The sequence below is a fragment of the Leuciscus leuciscus genome, assembly GCF_965113295.1.
Source record: "Leuciscus leuciscus genome assembly, chromosome: 3".
Taxonomy (NCBI): Eukaryota; Metazoa; Chordata; class Actinopteri; order Cypriniformes; family Leuciscidae; genus Leuciscus; species Leuciscus leuciscus.
This window is the reverse complement of record NC_138727.1, coordinates 6234445-6258066: the sequence shown is the minus strand read 5'-3', so window position 1 is coordinate 6258066 and position 23622 is coordinate 6234445. Positions and strand designations below refer to the sequence as shown.

At 37.4% G+C, this 23622-nt stretch overlaps 1 protein-coding gene across 2 annotated transcripts in view; it reads left to right on the top strand.

Annotated features, from left to right (window-relative positions):
* pard3ba (par-3 family cell polarity regulator beta a) overlaps nt 1–23622 on the top strand; it is a 176255-nt gene that overhangs the window by 107288 nt on the left and 45345 nt on the right. For both annotated transcript variants that reach the window (XM_082163761.1, XM_082163760.1), the window contains exons 16-18: nt 4927–4971; nt 12069–12284; nt 14768–14951. In XM_082163761.1, coding sequence (XP_082019887.1) covers nt 4927–4971; nt 12069–12284; nt 14768–14951 — 445 coding nt within the window. The remainder of the gene's footprint in view (nt 1–4926; nt 4972–12068; nt 12285–14767; nt 14952–23622) is intronic.

Genomic DNA, 23622 nt, shown 5'->3' with positions numbered 1-23622 from the left:
GTTGCTGTGGTGTTTTGGGTGTTTTGATAGGGAAAGCACAAGCAACAAAGTGCCAGGCTTTAGGCATTGTTGCTAGGGGATTCTAGATAGTTGCTAGAGTTTTTGGGTTGTAGGCCAAGGCGTTCCTAAAGGGTTCTGGGTGTTGCTGTGGTGTTTTTAGTGGTTGCAAGTGTGTTCTGCATATTGCTATTGTGTTTTAAGTGTTGCTAGGATGTTCAGGGTTGCTGCTAGAGTGTTGCTATGGAATTCTAGATGGTTGCTAGAGTGTTTGGGTTGGTAGCAGAGGCATTCCTAGAGAGTTCTGAGTGTTGCTTTGGTGTTTTGGGTGGTTGCTAGAGTGTTTTGGTGTTGCTAAGATTTGAAGGATTGCTGCTAGGGCATTGTTTTGGTGTTTTGGGTGGTTGCTAGAGTGTTTGGGTTGGTAGCTAAGGTATTCCTAGAGTGTTCTGGGTGTTGCTTTGGTGTTTTGAGTGGTTACCAGAGCGTTCGGCACATAGGTAGGGTGTTTTAAGTGTTGCTAGGATGTTCATGGTTGCTGCTAGGGTGTTGCTAGGGAATTCTAGATGGTTGCTAGAGTGTTTGGGTTGGTAGCTGAGGCATTCCTGGGGTGTTCTGAGTGTTGCTTTGGTGTTTTGGGTGGTTGCTAGGGTGTTTTGGTGTTGCTAAGATTTTAAGGATTGCTGCTAGGGCATTGTTTTGGTGTTTTGGGTGGTTGCTAGAGTGTTTGGGTTGGTAGCTAAGGTATTCCTAGAGTGTTCTGGGTGTTGCTTTGGTGTTTTGAGTGGTTACCAGAGCGTTCGGCACATAGGTATGGTGTTTTAAGTGTTGCTAGGATGTTCAGGGTTGCTGCTAGGGTGTTGCTAGGGAATTCTAGATGGTTGCTAGAGTGTTTGGGTTGGTAGCTGAGGCATTCCTGGGGTGTTCTGAGTGTTGCTTTGGTGTTTTGGGTGGTTGCTAGGGTGTTTTGGTGTTGCTAAGATTTTAAGGATTGCTGCTAGGGCATTGTTTTGGTGTTTTGGGTGGTTGCTAGAGTGTTTGGGTTGGTAGCTAAGGTATTCCTAGAGTGTTCTGGGTGTTGCTTTGGTGTTTTGAGTGGTTACCAGAGCGTTCGGCACATTGGTAGGGTGTTTTAAGTGTTGCTAGGATGTTCATGGTTGCTGCTAGGGTGTTGCTAGGGAATTCTAGATGGTTGCTAGAGTGTTTGGGTTGGTAGCTGAGGCATTCCTGGGGTGTTCTGAGTGTTGCTTTGGTGTTTTGGGTGGTTGCTAGGGTGTTTTGGTGTTGCTAAGATTTTAAGGATTGCTGCTGGGGCATTGTTTTGGTGTTTTGGGTGGTTGCTAGAGTGTTTTGGTGTTGCTAAGATTTGAAGGATTGCTGCTAGGGCATTGTTTTGGTGTTTTGGGTGGTTGCTAGAGTGTTTGGGTTGGTAGCTAAGGTATTCCTAGAGTGTTCTGGGTGTTGCTTTGGTGTTTTGAGTGGTTACCAGAGTGTTCGGCACATTGGTAGGGTGTTTTAAGTGTTGCTAGGATGTTCATGGTTGCTGCTAGGGTGTTGCTATGGAATTCTAGATGGTTGCTAGAGTGTTTGGGTTGGTAGCTAAGGTATTCCTGGGGTGTTCTGAGTGTTGCTTTGGTGTTTTGGGTGGTTGCTAGGGTGTTTTGGTGTTGCTAAGATTTTAAGGATTGCTGCTGGGGCATTGTTTTGGTGTTTTGGGTGGTTGCTAGAGTGTTTGGGTTGGTAGCTAAGGTATTCCTAGAGTGTTCTGGGTGTTGCTTTGGTGTTTTGAGTGGTTACCAGAGCGTTCGGCACATAGGTAGGGTGTTTTAAGTGTTGCTAGGATGTTCATGGTTGCTGCTAGGGTGTTGCTAGGGAATTCTAGATGGTTGCTAGAGTGTTTGGGTTGGTAGCTGAGGCATTCCTGGAGAGTTCTGAGTGTTGCTTTGGTGTTTTGAGTGGTTACCAGAGTGTTCGGCACATTGGTAGGGTGTTTTAAGTGTTGCTAGGATGTTCAGGGTTGCTGCTAGGGTGTTGCTAGGGAATTCTAGATGGTTGCTGCTAGGGCATTGTTTTGGTGTTTTGGGTGGTAGCTAAGGTATTCCCAGAGTGTTCTGGGTGTTGCTTTGGTGTTTTGAGTGGTTACCACATTGGTAGGGTGTTTTGCAAGGGTGGTTTTGAGTGGTTGCAAGGGTGTTCTGCATGTTGCTAGGGTGTTTTTGTTGTTGCCGAGATGTTCAGTGTTGCTGCTGGGGTGTTGCTAAGGGGGTTCGGGTGGTTAGTAGCAAAGGCATTACTAGAGGATTCTGGGTGCTGTGGTGTTTTGGGTGGTTTCTAGGGCAATCTGCATGTTGCTGTGGTTTTCTGGCTGGTTGCTGGGATGTTCAGAGTGGTTGCTAGGGCTTTCAGGATTGTTGCTAGGTTGTTCAGGGTAGCTGCTGGATTTGGCGAACACAGCTAAATATATAATACATTTTTATAAATGTGCTTGTGAAGGATGTTTTTTTTTGACGTTTCTTGTTCGTGTGTGATATTTGGATGTGTTTTTCTGCATGCATGAGTGTGACATTGTGTCTCTGCTATCTTGAGTGTGGATAATCCAGATTTGTACGCACTTTCAAGCATTCAAAGGCAAACTATTATCCCCCTTCCCCCCCTTATTCTTCTGTACCTATTTTACCCCCATCAACCCTGTTTGTGTTCTCTCACATGTACGTGTCCATATGTACACACACGTGTGTAAACCCACACCGGCTTGCACAAGCCTCTCTTCCAGTGTTATTTCTCAGCTGGGGAAATTGAGCTCATAAAAGATGAAAAGGCTTATTTAAGAGAAATTGCAGTGTAATGAAACCCCATTATTGTATCCCATGGTGCAATGCCTGTGGCAGCAGCTGCTCTTCACTGCTCAATCCTGTTTGTGTGGATTAGTCTCTCTCCCTCACACACAGACACACACTTTCTCGTTTTCACCACTCACACTCAGGCCCACACACTAATAATTCCTTGTTGTCCTCCACGGGGCGCTACTGTAAATGTCTTAGATGTGTCATCATGGCTTGCACAGATGTAGTCGCTCATATGCACTTCAAAAATCCTAATGTTTTTTTTTCTAGGATTTTTAAAAAAAATTTTTTAGCTTTCTTAAAAAAGATACAGGCAAAATGAAAGGCAAAAATATATTTTACACTATATATTACTGTTTAAAACATAATATTACTGTTCAAAATATCTGTCAGAAAGATTTTTTTTTATATACTTTTATTTAACAAGGATGCATTCAAGTGATCAAAAGAGACAGTAAAGATATTTTTAATGTTACAAAACATTTCTAGTTCAAATTAAGGCTGTTCTTTTGAACTTTCTATTCATCGAAGAAATTTGTATTAAAACTATGTAGCAGCACAACTCTTTTCAATAATAAAAATAATAGTAATAATAATATTTTTTTGTTGAGCAGCATATTAGAATGATTTCTGAAGGATCATGTGACACTGAAGACTGGAGTAATGATGCTGAAAATTCAGCTTTGATTACAGGAATAAATTACATTTTAAAATATTAAAATAGAAAACAGCTTTAAATTGTAATAATTTTTCACAATATTACTGTTTTAGTGTATTTTTTTTTATCAAATAAATGCAGTCTTGATGAGCAGGAGAGACTTCTTGCAAAAACACAATATAATCTTACTGATCCCAAACTTTTTAACGATATTATATCTGAGAAAATTACACACAGAAAAGACCTTCTGTAGAGGATAATGTACACTGTAAAAAATTAAATAATAATATATAAATACCCTGTTTTTTTTTCTTCTTTTTTTTTTCTTCTTTGTTATGAATTCTGCAATGTGTGCACAATGTAACACGAGCTGTTCAAGTGTGTGTATGTGTGTAGTGTGTGTTTAGGCAAACGGCAGATGTTCTCAGCTGTACAGAAGCGTAACTGGCCCTGCACAGCTCTTCCTAATTAAAACCGAGAGAGAGAGAGAGAGAGAGAGAGAGAGAGAGAGAGAGAGAGAGAGAGAGAGAGAGTGAAAGAGAGAGTGAAAGAGAGAGAGAGAGAGAGAGAGAGAGAGAGAGAGAGAGTGAAAGAGAGAGTGAAAGAGAGAGAGAGAGAGAGAGAGAGAGAGAGAGAGAGAGAGAGAGAGAGAGAGGGCAACATCTATACACCAGCACACATGTGGAAAAAGATAGAATGGTTGCACTTTATTTTACAGTACATGTACTTATGTGTACTTACCTAAGAAAGTACTGGGTCATATAAGGTAACTACATGGGTTAAGGTTAGGTGAAGGTTCAGGGTTAGTACCTAGTTATAACCCAGTTATTGGGGAACAAGACTGTAAAATAATGTGCTACCAATAGAATTTAGGAGAAGAGATCTTTCCAAATCCAATGTATTATTCAGTCAGTTTTTTTTGTTTTGTTCTTATAATGGTTCGGTATTAAACATTTTACAAGTTATGCTAGGACTCATTTGAGGTGTGATGCATTACAATTACTTTTATTAAGGGCTATATAAAAATTTGAGTTTTGTGGCTTTAACCCTGTTAAATAAAGCCTAAACCAGCATAAGATGGTTTGCTAGTCTTATCTGGTTTCCTTGAAGGCTTATGTTTGTCAGTTGGCTGGTTTTAGAAGGGTTTTAGGTACGTTTAAGCTGGTCAGGCTGGGAAACCATCTGCCTCCCGGTTAAACCAGCTTGAACGGCAGCTTGGCCAGGCTTGAAGACCTTTAAGTTTAAACCTTCTAAGTTTTGTTTAAGCTTTGAAGTTTGAAGCTGTTTATACGCTAATGTCAACAAAACCAGCTAACAATAGAAGTGCAAATGCTTAAAAAGTATTACCGTAACGCATAAACTTTACAATTGTTAATGTGACACAAATGAGAGTTTAAAGAATGGATGTTTTATGTTTGTGTGTTTCAGTGGCGGATGAGAGTAACATGGCCTCCATTCAAGGACAGCGACCCGGTAAGAATTTGAACACACACACACACACACACACACACACACACACACACACACACACACGCAGCACATATTAAAGAAACAAGCCACATAAGGACATGATTTTACCACGGTTAAGGAGTTTTGTTTACCCCCCTTAAGTGTAACAGCAGCAACAGAAATATGATAAAAGACACCAGTGTTCAATATGTAATAATGTTATTAATAAACAATACTTGCAGTAAACAATTCCTCTGCCAAGTTGCAGAGTTTATCAGCCTTGCGATGTCAGTTCCATCATACTGCTTTAATAGCCAACATCTCATTTATGGTCAAACGCTACAAGGCTGGCCCAAGATCAAGCATGCGATCTGTAAAGCGCTGTGTTAGTTGACTCTCAGGCCAGTAATCTGACCCCAGATCAGTGGCTGTGTCTCAGCCAAGTCAAATGAAGATAAACGGAGGGCGACTGCTGCCCATTTGTAAGTCTGTCAGTTGAGGTGAGAGAGTGAGTTGCTGCGAGGAGGGATTGGGTTAGTGGAGGAAACACACACAGGGAAAGCAGTGACCACAAGGTACAAGACCACAGACACCTATAGACTCATCAACAGAAAAATCAACAATAATGCATGTCAGAATATAACATTTTCGGTCTGGAAAACAGTTTTGCTGATGTTAATGTTTACGTTGTTATGCTTTATACTTATACAGTATACAATACTGGTCAAAAGTTTGGAAACATTACTATTTTTACTATTATGCTCATCAAGTCTGCATGTATTTGATCAAATATAAAGTAAAAAAAAAAAGTAATATTGTGAAATATTATTACAATTATAGTTACTTAACAAAAAGTATGGTTTTATACTTTATACACTTTAAAATTTAATTTATTTCTGTGATGCAAAGCTGAATTTTCATCTGTCATTACTCCAGTCCTCAGTGTCACATGATCCTTCAGAAATCATTCTAATATGCTGATTTGATACAGTTGTGCTGCTTAATATTTGTTGGTGCTTTTTTCAGGATTCTTTGATTTAATAAAAAAGTTAAAAAGAACAGAATTTATTCCAAATAGAAATATTTTCTTACAATGTAAATCTTTATGATCACTTTTTATCAATTTAACACGTCCTTGTATTAATTTCTTTCTGAACTGAAATTTCTATCTTTTGAACGGTAGTGTATATTGTTACAAAAGATTTCTATATATAAAAAAAATATATATACGTTTTTAACTTTTATTTAATCAAAGAATCCTGAAAAAAAGTATCACAGGTTATAAAAAAAATATAAAGCAGCACAACCGTTTCCAACATTGATAATAAATCAACATATTAGAATGATTTCTGAAGGATCATGTGACACTGAATAGACACTGACTGGAGTAATGATGCTGAAAATTCAGCTTTGCATCACAGGAATAAATTATATTTTGAAGTATATTAAAATAGAAAACCATTATTTTAAAATGTAATAATATTTCACAATATTACAGTTTTTTCCTGTATTTTTTATCAAATAAATGCAGCCTTGATGAGCTAAAGAGACTTCTTTAAAAAACATTAAAAATAGTAATGTGTCCAAACTTTTGATCGGTACTGTATACACACACACACACACACACACACACACACACACACACACACACACACACACACACACACACACACACACACACACACACACACACACACACACACACACACACACACACACACAGACACACACACTCAAAATAACATCCCAATCGTAGTTGTACTGTACGCGTAAACTCAAACACATGGCATTGGATCCTAAATTGCATCAAAATCAAAACCACATGCACACAGTCAATTTAGCGTCTCTCACAGCATGTGCCTGCATAAAAAAACCATACACAGACACATTTACATGCATAGTCTTCACACGACTGTTTTGTATACTTCTCAGGGGTCAGGGACAATGGTAAATACATGAAAGACTGATTGGAGTGTAGTTTTACAGATGTGGGGTCCGATAGATATTGACAAGCTGCAGGCTATTCTGCTGACGCACTCATTTTTCTCTCTTCCCTCTGGCACGCTCTACCTACGCCAGACTCCTTTATATGCTCTGACATATTTCATTATTAGGATGGTCTTGAAGACGTGGCCGCTCGGAGTTTAATCTGGCTAAAAACCCCTAGCTAGTGCTGGCCAAGCCAACCACTGCGGTATTCTCTCTCTCTTCTTGCATCTGCTTTGCAGTAAACGCAATATTTTTAAATGTATTTTTCCTGTAAATTCACCATCTAGTCCAGCATTGTCTCTATTATTATTATTATTATTAATAGGTTTTTGTGGTGTCTACTAAATGTTTTAGTAAATATGTTTTAGGTTACTTATTATTAATTAAAAAAAATCTAGCACAGCAATAATGTTATTTATCCATAATGTCAAAACCAGATTTATTGCATTGACTATTGAATGCCAGCCTTCCCTTAAGCAACCTAGAAAAAAACATTGCACTCATGTGATGTTCCCTTTATGGTAAGTAACAAATCATATGACTTGCTTGTCTGTGAAAATTGTATCCAGGAAACCATAATCCTTTATTTCTATATAGAGTTCATAAGAAAGAGGTGGTTCCTAAACCACTGGAAATAACTCTAAAGAGAGTCTTAGGTGTTCTTCTAAGAGAATGAGTGAAACACTCTTCATTGTTAATGGTCATATTGAGCTTTAGATATTATTGTTAAAGACAATAGTGAAGCATATAGTTAATAGTCTTAAAAAAGTGTTGTTGTGTGTGTAGTTAAAATGTACACAAACGCGCTTACGCATAAGGTCCAAAATGATTTGGTTTACTTGTTAATGGCTAGTGAACTTATTAGAAGATATTTTGAATGAAATTAAACCATATTCTGCATTGTTTAATTAAAAACTAGCAATTTTGTCTTTCTACCAAGTAACGTTAAACTGTACAAAAGAAAAGATACCATTTGCAACTTTTATAAATGTTCCAAATGACATTTATACTTTACATATTAAATGCTGGGTACTTCTTAATCATTTTATTTTATTTTATTTTATTTTATTTTATTTTATTTTATTTTATTTTATTTTATTTTATTTTATTTTATTTTATTTTATTTTATTTTATTTTATTTTATTTTATTTTATTTTATTTTATTTTAATATTTTAATATTTTTTTATTTTTTTATTATTATTATTTTTATTTTATTTTTTATAAATGTATTGAGGATTTAAAACCAGCCGAGTTTTCTTTAAATTTCCTTTAATATTCATTCAATTTTCCAACCAGTCACATGAATGAACATAAGCGTTTCGACTCTTCTCCTTATAATTAAATTTTCGCTAACTCTGCTACTTTCAAATATAAACTTGAATATTTTCTGTGGAGGTGAAAGCTGTTAGATGATGCTCAACAATCACTGACCTCTCATTTGATTCTTGCGTAAGAGTCAGATAGTTGTGCTTTTAACCATGCGTTATGTTGCGATTCTTAAAGTGCATGTTTGAATCATGGACAATAGTACCAGAAATATGAATTAAGAATATAATTTATTTTGGCTTTAAATACTACTTTCATTGTTTGTGTGTCCAAAGTAGTGGAGTATAACTCACCTTTTTGCTAGCATCAAAGCAACGTGTATATGTTTGTATACATGTGTGTGTGGTTGGAGAGCCGAGTCCCAGTCTGCATGAGAGGAGAACATGTCCATTAAGAGGATAGATGAAAGATGCTGGAGGCATTGCTCTCTCTCTCTCACTGGCTTTCCTCCAACACTCCCACACTTTCCTGTGGCACCTCTCATCCAAATGAAGACCGCTCATAGAGCCTAGCCTGCGTTGCTCACGGGCTCTGCTCTGCTTTAGCTCACAGTTCACCATCTCTTCATTCATCTCTCTTCCTCTTCGTTCGCCGGCTTCGGCCCTGCAGCGCTGCTTCTGCTGATTTGTTTGTTTTTGTCTTCGTCTCATTATTTTCCCTCTTCGTGATAATGGCAGCATACAGGTATCTGTCTGCCAGAGAGACTTGGCCAATTAGAGTTTTATTTCCTATGAACTTGTTCATTCCTGTTTCGCTGTGGTTCTCTTGGTCTGATTCTGTTCCTCGTGTTCCTCTAGTTTGCTGTTGATTCAGGTAGAGCGCAGCCATGTTGTGCCGGTTTAGACTGCTTTATGTAAGCATCCCAGAGAGGGTCATTTGTGTGTCGGCACACATGAGTGCAGTGCTGTGGAAATGAAATCTACATTTTAAACATTTCACTGCTTAGATCATAATGATTACAGCTGCATTTCGTGGAAATGATATAGATGTATCCAATGCTTAATTTGTGCAAGGACCGGTCATGGATCCCAGAGTTTGTATATTTTAACGTTTGTTTATTCCAACTTTAATTTCAGTTTAAATACACTACCATTCAAAAGTTTGAAAATTAAATAAAAAAAATAAAATAAAAAAATAGTTTAACAGGGTCATTGAGGTTCACTTTTAATGTTAATTGAAAATTTTTTTTTTTTTTTACAGAAACAAAACAAATATATATGCGGAAAAACAATTATTTTCATCCTTCATTCTGACCTTCTGTTAGCCTGGAAATCCAGACCTAAATCTGAAAGATTAATGGTCTGGCATCGACTAATGAAAATCGTCCAGCTCGAGGGCGGCACCAAGCATGCATTTGAAAATCTCACTGCACGCAATTGGATAACACTACGACCAATCACAACAAGCCCCATACGCTTAGCTACCAGCGGAGCTAACTGGTAGATTAGACTCTTGCCGTATCCGGTCGGCAAAACAGCGAAAACGTCCTTCTTGCAAAGGAACGTTTCGAGCGGCGTCTTCAGTTCCTCTTTTAGATAAAAAGCCAAGTCTAACTCGTTCATTGTAGCGGCCAAAGCCGTTTCAAACAACTGGTCATCCATAGCCATCTTGCAATGTTTACTAATGACTTAGACGTCACAGCGCTGTCGTCTTCTGTTTAGCTCGCCTCTGGCCCGCCTATATCAGATAACCCGATGTGATTGGTGCAGCTCGGATACAAGGGCATATTTAATGAGCATCATTACTAGACACCAGAGTAACTCGCTGAGCAAATTCAACTTGTGCTCTCGTGAGAACTCTGGATATCCAAGGTAACCCTCTGTCTGAAATGATCCGTTTTTAAGGGCGGCTCCTTTAAGGCTGGTCAGTAAACGGCCACTGTTATGATTGGCAGTGCTATTGCACGTGAGTAGGTGTTTTTATCCATGTAAAACATTATCTATATAAAACCATAATTTACAGCCAAAGCATTATGAAATCTTTTTTGTGATGCAGCTGCTGTCAGATCCGACACAGTCGGCTGCTTCATCTTTCGACAAGCTCTCGTTCCCAAACCAAACCAAATGCTCCGAACAAACATGTAATCTTCCGACGCGATCCGAGACGCCAATAAAATAAACCATCCACTTGTTTCAGATGCTGGATCCTTCTGAAGTCCTTACAGAGACACAAACAAGCTGTTTAAAATGAGCAAATGTTCTTTCACTCTTCCATTTGTCCTGTTGTTGACTGACTCAAATGCTCAAGTGTAGGCAAATGTCAGCCATTAAGCAACTGGACGCCAGTGGGCGGGGCCTCTGCTGTGATGATGTCTGTCTATATGTCGACGTCTTGCTCTGGCATATGCAAATTTATTTGCCTGTGTGACGTCAAAGATCCTGCAACATCAAAACGAGCCATTTTTGGAGCTTAATTAAAGAAATAATTTATTTGTTTATAATAAGCAGGATGTTTTAATGGTACAAAGACCTCTTATATGTCAAAAGATCAAGGCAAATTTGATTTCTCATGGCATATGACCCCTTTAAGCAAGGATGCATTAAATTGATCAAAAGTGTGGCAGTTATGTTACAAAAGATTTCTATTTCAAATAAAAGTTCTATTTATTAAAGAGTCAAAAATCAGCGTATCATGTTTTCTACAAAAAATATGAAGTACTGAAAATGTCTTCTAAATGTCTTCATAATGCTGTTGCTGGTGTTTTATAAAAGTTAAATGTCACTGTGATTTTTACAGTGATTTTCCCACAGCTAAACTTTGTGTTGTGCTTAGAAATGCCATTTAACTATAGTAAAATTATGTACGTGCTTCAGTGACTTATTGTTTTATTATTCTTTCTTTTCTATACACATTTTTAAGCTCTGTGAACAAAAAGAAGTTCTTAAAGGGATAGTTCAGCCAAAAATGAAAACCCTGTCATCGTGTACTCGCCCTCATGTCGTTCCAAACACAAATGACTTTCTTTCGTCTGAGGAACACAATTGGGAAACTTCTCCTTTTGTGTTCCATGTAAGGGTTTGGAACGACATGAGAGTGAGTAAAAGATGACAGACATTTCATTTTTGGCTGAACTATCCCTTTAAAGCTCTTCCCTGCATGACACGTTTTACCTCTCAAGCACCAAGCACCAAGCACTTCTCTTTTCTTCTTTCCCCTGTCTTTCTTTTGCCCTCTCAGTGTTTGGAGCCCTTGGATTTGTTCTATTCCTCCATTTTATTCTCCTGTTTGTGCTTGTTCTAATCCCTCACCTTCTCCTCCTGCTCCTGTTGCCCTTGTTCTCAGCCATTTGCATCGTTTACGGCCTCATATTTGTTCTTCGTCTCTCAGTACTTCACTTTATGTTCCTCTCCCCTGGACTACTACCACTGCTACTTTTCGGTTTAATATTCCGTTGCGTTTGCAACACCTCATTTATTCCATGATGCTCTTTCACCCTCACCTTGAGGTTTCATCATCCACCCTTCTCTAGTCCTCTTCCTCCACTACAGACATCTTTCCATATTTCATCTCCGTCTGTTCTTTGAAACCATCCAGATCCATTAGACTTTCAGCTCAGCTCTCCGCACAACTGTTGCATTTATTTCCCTGTTGAAAAGATCAGCTTAGACCAGGTGGAATCTCCTTGATGATCCAGGCTAGTCCTCATTTGATATATGTATGTATATATGTTGATGGTGCTGGACTGCTGGTCTTTTCAGCAGGGCACTCTACTCTACGCTACGTTTCTTATCTTGAGCTCATCTTCACCCTTCATTACCATCCTCCATCCCTCCATCACTGACATCCCTCCATCTCCCCGTCTCAGAACCCCCCTCCTCTAACGGGACGGCGCTGGGACCCAGGTTAGGTCTTCAGAAGTCCAGTTCTCTGGAGAGTCTCCAGACAGCGATGGAGGAGGTCGGTAAGGACGAGGTGCCCTTCCATCGTCCTCGCGCACACATGGTCAGAGGCAGAGGCTGCAACCTCAGCTTCCGCCACGCCATCGACAAGTCCTACGAAGGGCCTTCCGAACCCGAGGATGGTGAGTTCTGTGCAAATAATGAAATGCAGGATTCATTAAATAATTAAAAGAAACTTATTTTTAATGATTTAGAATAATTTAGACTAGGTTATTTTAGCATTATTTATATAGAATTATATTACTTTGAATTAGAATCTCATTTTAATTTGAGGTATTTCATTTTGTAATTTTGTTATGTGTGTTCTGTTTAGCGTTATTTTAATTTCGGTTTTAGTCATTTCAGTACTTCAGTTGACTATATTTCAGTAAGTAACCAAGGTAACTGTTTACATTTCTAATTTGTAAGAATTTTTTTTGAATATTTATATTTTATTTTAGCTTTATTTTAATCAACGACAATTAATCAACAACAATTAACAATAACAACCATAATTCATTAAAATAATTTATTTAAAGATGAATAATGTGATTTTTATTATTATTATTATTATTATTATTAATTTATATATACGCACATTAATAATATAGATAAAACATTTATTAATATGTATCTTAATGTATATTTTTTATTTAATTCTGCTAGTCAAATTTATTCCAATTATTAAAAAATACATATTTATATAATATTTATTAATGGATTAATATTATATTTTATTTACAGTTAAGAATAGATTTATTTATATTTTATTTTAGCTTTATTTTAATCAACGAGAATTAATCAGCGACAATTAACAATAACAACCATAATTAATTAAAATAATTTCTTTAAAGATGAATAATGTGATTTTTATTATTATTATTAATTTATATATACGCACATTAATAATATAGATAAAACATTTATTAATATGTATCTTAATGTATATTTTTAATTTAATTCTGCCTAGTCAAATTTATTCCAATTATTAAAAAATACATATTTATATAATATTTATTAATGTATTAATATTATATTTTATGTACAGTTAAGAATAGATTTATTAATGTAATAATGATCATTTTTTACATCTGACATTTGAAAATGACATTTATACATTTGTTAAGTTATTAATTTATTAAGTTTAACATGAAATATATATTTTTTAATTAGTGCACCATCGGTTGATCATGTCTAATGCAACATAACTCTTTTTATGTCCTCCAATATATTGTTAATGTTATTCTACAGTAGTGTTTTCATTTAAACAGAAGGCCTTCAGTGGGTTTCTGCAGTTATTGCTCACAACAGCAAAAGTACATTAAAGTGTGTGTGCACTGCATACCATTTAAAGCATGTTGCTGAGCACAGTAGCGAGAGTTTCACCAGTTCTGCCAAACATGTGCTAACAGTTACAGCTGCATACCACTGCTTCTCACTTTGCCAAAAGTGCATCTGCACCCTTCACATTCATTACTGTCATCAATATACCCCAAATGCTTAGAATTCTCAACATGCATTTTGTCCTCATTGTAGTTTATGCCGTTGCACTGTGGAAATGAAAGTCAAAATTCATTATTGCACAGTATTCCAAACAAAATGTTTTTGTAACATAAAGTAAAAGGAAAAAAGGGTTTCATGTTGACTTTAAAACTTCTAAAGTTGAGTGCGGTTGGGTGCCAGTGACGCTCCCTCACTTTCAGTAGCTCATTTGAGAGATGAATTTGACTCTCCGTGACTGGTTGAGCTTTGTGAGCCAGTGAGGAGTGAATCAGCAAATGCATCAGGATCACGGATTGGGATTTCTGTCTGAAGTTCCAGCAGCAAGTCAGCACATTCAAGGGCACGTATCAACCCTGCTCTTTCTCATTGACATTAAAGACCCTTTTTAAATGAGAAATAGAGACAGAACCTAAGCAATAGCCAGAGCCTTCGATTGGAACCTATAAGGTGTCAGACTTCATGAATAAATGTCGAGCTTTCTGCACCCTTAGAGGAGGTGCTGGGTGAATGGAGGTTTATGGATATCAGCTTTAGTAACAACCTATTCAATGCAACAAGAGACTGAGGGTGAATCACACAACCAAAAAAATTTTGGGGGCAACATTTCACATCAAAAGCAAAAATAAAGTAAATAAAACAAATAAATAAATAAATAAACATTTTCCATAATAAAATTAAGCATATTTTGGGTGCATTAAGGATGCAAATATTATTTATTGTTTATATATATATCAAAATGCAAAAAAAATATTAAAATAATTTGTCTTTTTTCCTCTTTTTGTGAAATATGACATTGCTTTTAATATAGACTTTAAATAGATGAAAATTATTTATTGCCATTTAATCAAATTTCTTCTGTTTGATTAGTTTTATTTTCAAATTTGCTGATATTTACCTTTTTATGTGCTTATTTTTCTTTTAAAAATGGTTAGAATGTGTAATTTTTTAATGCATATGACTTTTACGTTTGACTTGCAGGTAAATATACTATAAAGAAAGACTTTCTTCATCATTTACTGTCAAGCGAGACTCCGTTTCGAAGCTCGTTGTTTCCTCGTGATTCCTCATGATTAGATGACATTAGGAGTTTGCTCATGTCTGTGTCTTTGTTCTTCACCAACAGATGACTCTGAGGAAGAGTCTGGAAGAGACACTCCTGCCAGCGGATCCTCTCGCCAGGAACTGGATGATGACAGCAAGGTAAAGAAAAAGAAAACCAAAAAGAAGAAAGAGAAAAAGAGCAAAAAGAAGGACGAGCCCGAAGACCCCGAGAAAAAGGCAAAGAAAAAAGGATTTGGATTGTTGAGGTACGAGTCTGACTGCTAGAAAATTCACACACATCACAGTTTCACTCGAGCAGAAAGTTACAAAGGGAAATCTTCATGATAAATGCAGTGATGTGTGTTAAATGATTCCCCATAAAGTGTTTGGATGCAGCTTTGCAGCTCTTAAAGGCCATATCATGGAAACAGGACTATCTGGGCTCTTTTGAAATAAAGGAGTCTAAATGTGTCCCTGTGCTGATCCATTGATATAGTGAGGATATTGGAGAGGGTGAATAATAAGGGCCTCCTGACGCAGCTGCATATGGAGGCCTTCCGGTTATTGCAGCACCATGGCATTTGAGGGCAAAACAAGTGAACTCATCATATGCAGTTTTTGTGTGATATTATAAATATAGGCAAACATATAAGATGACAGACATACAGTGAAACCCATGTCTTTAAATGAGATCGACAGGCTTGCGTTTGAGGGTTTTATATTTGGACTTCATGCATAATCCCTTTCCATCTTGATGGACTTGAGAACTCTTTTCATGTATGAGATGAAAGATTATTGAATGGCAGTGCATGTCTCTCTAAACTATCAAATAGACCTTCTAAATCTCCTCTGTGAGGACTGACCCCTGTCCAGCTCTGACTATCAATTGATCAGCTTATACTTGTATTTGCATGGAAACCTTCATTTTAATCAGCTTTGGAAAGCGTCACCATTTTTTTGTCACTGCTAGCTTGTAAAGTTGACATGAAATTGTATTCACAAGCCATTTGACTTCTGTGATGTGACATGAAATATGATGCTCAACAAGAAAAAGCCAAGTCGCCTTTATTTATATAGCACTTTATACAATACAGATTGTCTTAAAGAAGCTTTACAGGGTTAAACAGGGAAATTATGATTCAGTGATGCAAACAGAGTTCAATTCTGCTGTAAAGCAGCTCTAAAAACAAATAGTCTCATTGTTTAGCTGAGGTCAGTTAAGTGTTGATTCAATTCAGTTATAAAGCAGCTCTGTAGATAGAAGTGATGTCATCGTCCAGCTCAGTTCAGTTCTCATCCGATAGTGTATGTACAGTCAAATCAATAATATTGCTGACTAGGGCTGGGTAAAAAAATATCGATTTCTCGATTTTAATCGATTCTCATTTTTACGAACTGATATCGATTCTTAAATCCCAAGAATCGATTAGTCATCCTGTTTTCAGTTGATGAATGAATGGAACATTGTAGCGCGCATCCCATCCAATAAATCGCAGTACTCTTCGTGCTTTGTTACTATTGATATGAAACAAAGACTCAGATTTCAAATTACGTCCATTTTCTTACGTAATTCAATAACATAAATACCGTTTTGGCGCGAGAAGCAGCAGCACATGATCTTCTCTTCCGCCTTAATAATACCAGTTACAGCGCGAGATAAACATGAATGAGCATCTAAATGTGTTAAAAGATAGAGTACAACTTATCGAAATCCGTATCATGACACATGAAATCGCTCAATCAGTGTTTCAACCGTGGAAAGAAGTCAGTAAAACAGCTTGTAAACAATGTAACGTCACATTTACCTCAGAAAAACCATATCCAGTGACCATAAACTCATTAGTCAGCTAGAAAAAATAACTCTAGATAGGATAATTTTGCTAAATATATGCACCATATTACATGTTCATTATAATTTTTTGATGTTATTCAATATTTAATGCATGTTTGAATAAATCTGGCAAGTTTTTATGACAGCCACCATTTAAATGTTTATATTGCAAATATAAAAATAAATAAAAGTTTAATTTAAGTGTTTGTATACAAATCAGTTCATTTTGACCTTCAATATTATAGTAGGCTAATGAAGCCTATGGGCTACAACTGACTCCCATAGTTTAGTTCAGCATTAGTTAAGAGATTTGTTTTCCTTGAGAAAATTTGCTATGTATTGTACCTGATATCCAAAGTAATCAATATTGAATCGAATCGTAATCGAAATCGAATTGAATTGCAAGCTTGTGAATCGAAATCGAAACGAACTGTGAGATTTGTGTCAATACCCAGCCCTAATATTAAGTGTCCCCAACTAAGCAAGCCAGAGGCGACCCAAACTCAAAGAATCCAAACTCCATCAGTGGCAGAATTGGAGGAAAAAACAGACTCAGTCGGGGGACCAGTTCTCCTCTGGCTAAACGAACCAACATGGTGTGTTATTAGTTGTACTAACTGTGAGGTTGTAGATCGGTATAATTTAGAATATTTCATCTAGTTCCTTCTGCTTGAAGATTGGGTGGAAGCATGTCAAGGACTTTGTTTTATTTTTTGCTTAAATATGTTACCGCTTCATTTGTCTTTACTATTTTCCCCATTTATGATGCACAGATCTTGCTACTCAGCGACTCAGCTAAAATCGTCCTTCCGTAACTGCAACGGTTTTCACGCAGTGGTCAAAGCGCCTCGACCATTGTGTTGAGAGATGCGTTGAAACCATGACACGAGTCACGTGAAAGGGTCTCACAGTTCCTCTTGCTTTAACGCTGATGAAATTCCCAGAAATCCAAACTCGCAGCCAAATATCAGTCAGCCAAACAGCTTGGACGTATTGGACAAGGGTTTTTGCCAAACAACTCGTATCACATCTCTGCTTTCCAATCTGCTTCCTTATTGAATTTGAAAAATGACTTAATTAGCCATTGTGTTATGGTGCAATTTAATCTAATTGTAAAGTCTTCACGGGTGTGTTTCATCATCTTGAAAAAAAGAAAAAGGCAAATTATAAACATGTGAGAGCGTGATTCATGGTTCGTTTCTCAACTTTGCAGCAAAGCTTAACTGGTGATTTTCATTTCTTCCCTTTTATGGGTGGAAATGCTGTGTTTATCGTGTGACAGAGTACGGTTCTGAAGACAGATGCGCTGTTTGTATGGGCCGCAGTTACAGATGGATTTGTGGGATGCTTTCAACGTGACAACAATAGAGCATCAGATTTTTGGAGCTTTGCGCTTTATAGCCATCTTCGTGTTTTGGCTGCATGCCGTGATGGATTTAGATTCACTTTTCTTTCAGTGTTTTCACAATTAGAGGTATTTCATTCTATTCATTGCATAAGCAAAGCGTCAGTAAACAATGATTGAAGCGGCCTCTATTATTTCAGTTTCTTTTAGACATGAGAGTATAATAACGGATGTTTTGGCTGTGTGTGTTATGCATTCAGTCTCTCTCTCTCTCTCTAATATATATATATATATATATATATATATATATATATATATATATATATATATATATATATATATACATATACATATACATATACATATACATACATACAAAATAAAATATTATATATCGTCCTGACATTGTTTCTTAATAATTTAAGTTTTTTTTTATCCAGTATATACATTTTATATTACATAGGTTGTTACATATCCCAATCCTATTTCAGTCACATTATGGAAGTATTGTGAATGTTATTTTGTGTATTTAAAAAAAAACAGTTCTTGGTTTTTATGATATTGGATGTTTAACTAAATATTTGCGAAAAATCACTAAAAAAACCTACACTACAAAATCCATAATTTTAAACATGGAAAATCATCATACAACATCAAATAAATAAAACCCTCTCAAATGTTTTTCTTTGACATTGAACACAAATTTTGACACCATTCTCTGGTGTGTCATTCTCACTCACACGCACGTCTGCTGCTTCCCGATCCGTCCACCTCAATTCCGTTTAGCGTTCCAAATCGGAACCAACAAATCCAACGCGGCATCAAGCCAATTAGCACGCCTGTTCTTCCTCTACCCAGAATGCATCACACAAGAGTCGTGTCACACAGTGAGATTACACACCAACCCTCATCTTTGCGTTCCTAAGCCAACAGCGTTTCGACGTTTACTAGTTTAGCTATAAACACGCTCATAGTGTTTGTTTATGAGTGAGCAGATGGCTTTGACAGTAATCTGAAATGGAGATGATTCTTTAATTTACTTAAATTGAGCATTTGGCTCTGTTTAATCCCTGGGTGATTTGAAAGAAATCCCGCTGCGCTCTTGACATGTTTTTGAATGTTTGTGATGCTCTCACAGTTTGGTGTTTTTAAAGTTGTAGGTTTTTTTTTTTGCAAAAGTTGTGCTATTATGAATGTTTGCTTTTGATTCATGTAGAAAAGATCATTTGGGTTTGAGATTCTGTACAGGAATGGCAGCTGAGCTGTGCACAGCCTTTTACGGCCCCGTAGAGAAACATTTATCCGTGGCTTCAGTTACAGAGACTATAAAAACAGCTAATACTCACTGCGTCGTGAAAACAAGCATTAGCGACTGACAAGCTAACGGAAATGGGTCTTTACGTTTCTAAAGTGTGGTTATATTTAAAGAAACACTTTTGATTTTACATTTTCTGAAGAAAGTTTTAATGGTATTTGCGTTGTCATGAGGTTGAATTTGGCCTGACAACTTTTTTAGAATTTGCTAAGTCATTTAATGAAGCAGTTGACAAGGTGTTTTGCGAGATTTTTTTCGTCTGCCATGTAAAAACGCAAGTCTGTTCATCTTTGTTGATGCATGGAGCAGTTGAAACTGTTTTGATTACCCTCACAGAAATACACAAATGGGTTGATTTTGGTTTTAGGAGGTTATTTACACACAAATGATGTGTGTGAGTAGTAGTTAGTATGTTTATCTGCCTTTGCACACACAACGACATTTGGTGCACATATAATCATACAATGACGCTTATAATGGATTCCATATCTGTTTTTTTTATTGTGAAGAATTATAGCTGATATTTAGCATTGCACACATGCTTCAGCGCGGTGCGAGATGGACACATCATGTTTTATTTGCCGTCTGAGTGGGAACATATGAAGCTGTTAACACAATCGCTCAGTGCAGCCTGCGAGAGGCTAATTACTGAAATCTGTTTCTAAAATTGAACCCCATTCTGCAGTGATTTCCTCATTTATTCATGCCGATGTGTTCTGTCAGTCAGGCGTTGTGGACTAAAAACACATATTCATATTAGCAGAGAAGGCACACTGACTTATGAATATTAATGAGCTTTTGCATACTTAATCGCTCGTGGCAGGCCCTCCTCTCCGTGTTTGTTTGTGAGGGTTCATTTTTAGGTTCATCTGTGACTTCAAACTTCACAAGTCTTGATGCGGTTGCACGTCTCTCAAACTTTTTTGAACGCAATGAAACGCTTAAATCGTCTACGAGGGGCATTATAGCCTGTGTGTGTTAAAACAGCTCAAGATGGCAGGTTAAGACTAAACTCAGTCACTTTATATAAAGAATAACTTTTGTAAAATGATGACAGACATCCTGCTCATATTTAGGTTTATAAGATTGGAACTAGGTGCTGTGCAAAGACATGAAAGCACCATAAAAGCATCCTAAAATTAGTCCATATGCCTCATGCACTCCATTCAAAGTCGTATACGATAGCTTTCTGTGACAAACAGGCTTATTCACTAATAATTTTGCCTTGAAAATCTTGTTTGACAGTGGTCACTATTCACTTTCATTGTATGGAAATGAGCAGCTTGGACGTTTAGTTATAATGCAATCTTACATTGAACACAAAAGGACAGATTTATCTAATATATTATATTATACACAATATGAGCCTTTATTGTATTATATATTGCAGTTGCAATATGAGCTTTTTTCTGTTTTCATGAGTGCATTATTGTAGACATTCAGCTATAAATATCTCCTTTTGTGTCTCCATTTAATAATACACATTATATATTACATTATACAATATTATAGTATAATTATGTCATATTATATATTGCAGTATGAGCTTTTTTATTTGTGTAGGCACATTATTTTAACTAGTGTAATTATTTAATATTTCTCATTATAAAAGATAATAAATGTGCACTACTAATACAGTTGTGTTTTGTGAGTATGAATGACAAAGATATTTAAAACTACTCACAACTACGCGTGTATGTGCGCGCGCTCCTTTGTGTAATACAGCCAGTTTAAGCGTACACTGTTGTATTGAGTCTGGAAACCACAAGCGGTATCCCATGACACATGCTCCTCGTCTTCCATCTCCTGCACATTGTGAACGGCGTTCTGAGACAGCTCTGTGATTGATGGACTTCTCTCCGGCAGGCCCGGTCTCAGGGAACGCTGCTCTGACGGTAAAGGTTAACAGCCTCTTTCCCATCAGAGACACGCCTGGCCTGGAAGTGGTCAAATCACATTAACCTTTACTTTCACGCCTTTTTAATATTAGCAAGTGCTGCATAAAGAAAATCCCCTCGTGGAGATTCAACACGCACACGTATAGAGGAACAGCATGGGTGGTAGTTTCAACTTTTTTTTCTTTTTTTTTCCATGGGCAAATTATTATAGGAAGTTTTAAAATGGTTATAAATTCAAAATGTACCACTAAATGCCAGGACGTTACTATGCGGTTTAGCTTATGTGTTCTGAGTGGTTGTGAGCACGTTGTGTGCAGTTGCTCGGTGGATTCTGACTTGTCTAAGTCCATAGTCAAGTTTTAAAGACTCCTAAAATCTCCTACAATAGGTTTTTACATGCATCCAAGGTAAAAAAACACTTTAATTTTCTCATAATAAACATTGCAGCATCACCTCATTTCTCAAAGAGTCTGAAACGTTTCGTTCAAAGATTCGGTCTCTCTCTAAGCCCCTCCTTTCCGCGAGCATCCTCTGCTCTGATTGGTCAGATGGCCCAGTCTGTTGTGATTGGTCTACTGCTTACAGCACTTGTCTGAAGGCAAACGCTCATTACCATATATGAATTTCAGCTCCGGAGGCTTCCTCAGCGCTTGCTACACAGTGATATGAGCAGTAACAATAACAGCAGTAACAATAACAAAACGGTTTCTCCAGATCAATTCCAGCGCAAATCCTCATCCTTTTGGGGCCCTATCTTGCACCCAGCGCAATTGACTTTGTACACCGACGCGTGTATTATTCCTATTTTGCACCCGACGCACAGCAGACTTTTCCCTCCACAGACGCACGTCGGTAAATTAGGGAATGAACTTGCGCTCCCGGGGGCGGTTCAGCGAAAAGAGGAGGCGTGTTCCGGCGCAAACGTTCCCTGGTGCTATTTTGCAGTTCCAGAAAACAAATCCGCCACAGACCAGGAAAAACCTAGTCTAAAGTCAGTGGCGCGTTCAGATGCTATTTTAAGGGCGCATGCTTGGCCATAATGTAGCGTGTGCACAACGCGCATACACTTTGCTTCTCTCATCTACACAGTTCCCATTTTTGCAAACCACACATAATTACAAGGAAAAATATTCCACACGAGGGAAATCATTGTGGTGTCCATGAAGATGTGAAAAAATAGACATAAATCTAGCTTGCACATTTACCCAAATTATTAGACGCCTGTTTAACCGAAGCTAATTTAGGGGGGTTTCTCCATCCCCATACAATGTCACTTCTCTGTCTTTTACGGCCCTGACGAGAACGTCGGTCTCCTCGGCTGTGAACCGCTCCTGGCGTGCGCCTGGCAAATCCGCCGTTATAATAGAAATCCGCCATGGTACAAGCGCGCCTGCTTTTAAAGGGAATGTGAGATAACGCTCTGATTGGTTTATTTCACGTTACGCCCAAACCACACCTATGAGTAATGTAGCTACTTCAGACCAACCCATTTTAGATTTGCGAGATCCAAGATCCGCCCACAAAGTTACTTGCGTTTCGCGTTTGATACTTGCGTTTCAGATCGTTAAAATGGGGCCCTTGAAGTGGATTCGCAGTGCAGAAAACCACGTCTTTTCGACATGTCGACAACATGATCCAAACTCCAGCTACAACTACAGTGTTTGAGGGCAGGGTAAAGTAGATGACGTTCACGGTCAGCCAATGAAGACCATATGCTGTTTGTAACAGGAAGTGAGACTGAAATTGCTGACGACTAGTTTCGGCAGTTCAGAATCGATTCTTTCTTTTAGGAGCCAATATCTTTATTTGTCATGCACTTTGATCTTTAAAACTTTGCAGACCTTTTACATTCACAAACAGCTACATTACACACTGCATGAAAGCTGATATTTAAAAAAAAGCATAATGGGGGGCTTTAATATGTCAGAAATCACTTATAATTTTGCTTCAGAATCCTTTTTTTTTCACGGCATGGATGAGAACTAATGTTTTCAGATGGACATCATGGTAAGAAGTCCATAAACGTCATCTGTCTGAGTATTAGATACGGAGATGTTGCTCCAGTCTCGCGGCGAGTGACAGATGCAGGCTGTCAAACGACAGTCAAAGTGTCATTCTTACAGCGCATCGTCGGCCGTTTTGATTGATATGCGCTTTATGGCGACGCCATCTGCAGCTTGGACACACGCCACTCAAAACTAGCAAGACTTTACACTTCGGTCAAATGTGTAAAACATAACACACATATGATTTTAAACGTTTAATGCCAGAAGGACAAGATTTGTGTCACAGAACGTGCTCATCACCTCACTGACACTGGTGGAAAAATATTTGACAACTTTTAAGTGTTTTGATAAATATGCATCATTAGTGCAATGTCTGAACATATTGGTTTTCTGCACTAGTTGAAGATGATAAAGAGAATCTGATTCATCCAATTAGTGTCAAAATTTGGTTTATAAAGTAGAATACATTCTCTATTTCACTGAACATCTTTACAATTTCTTTTAATTGTACAGTAGCTCCGTATGATATAAGTAACACTAAC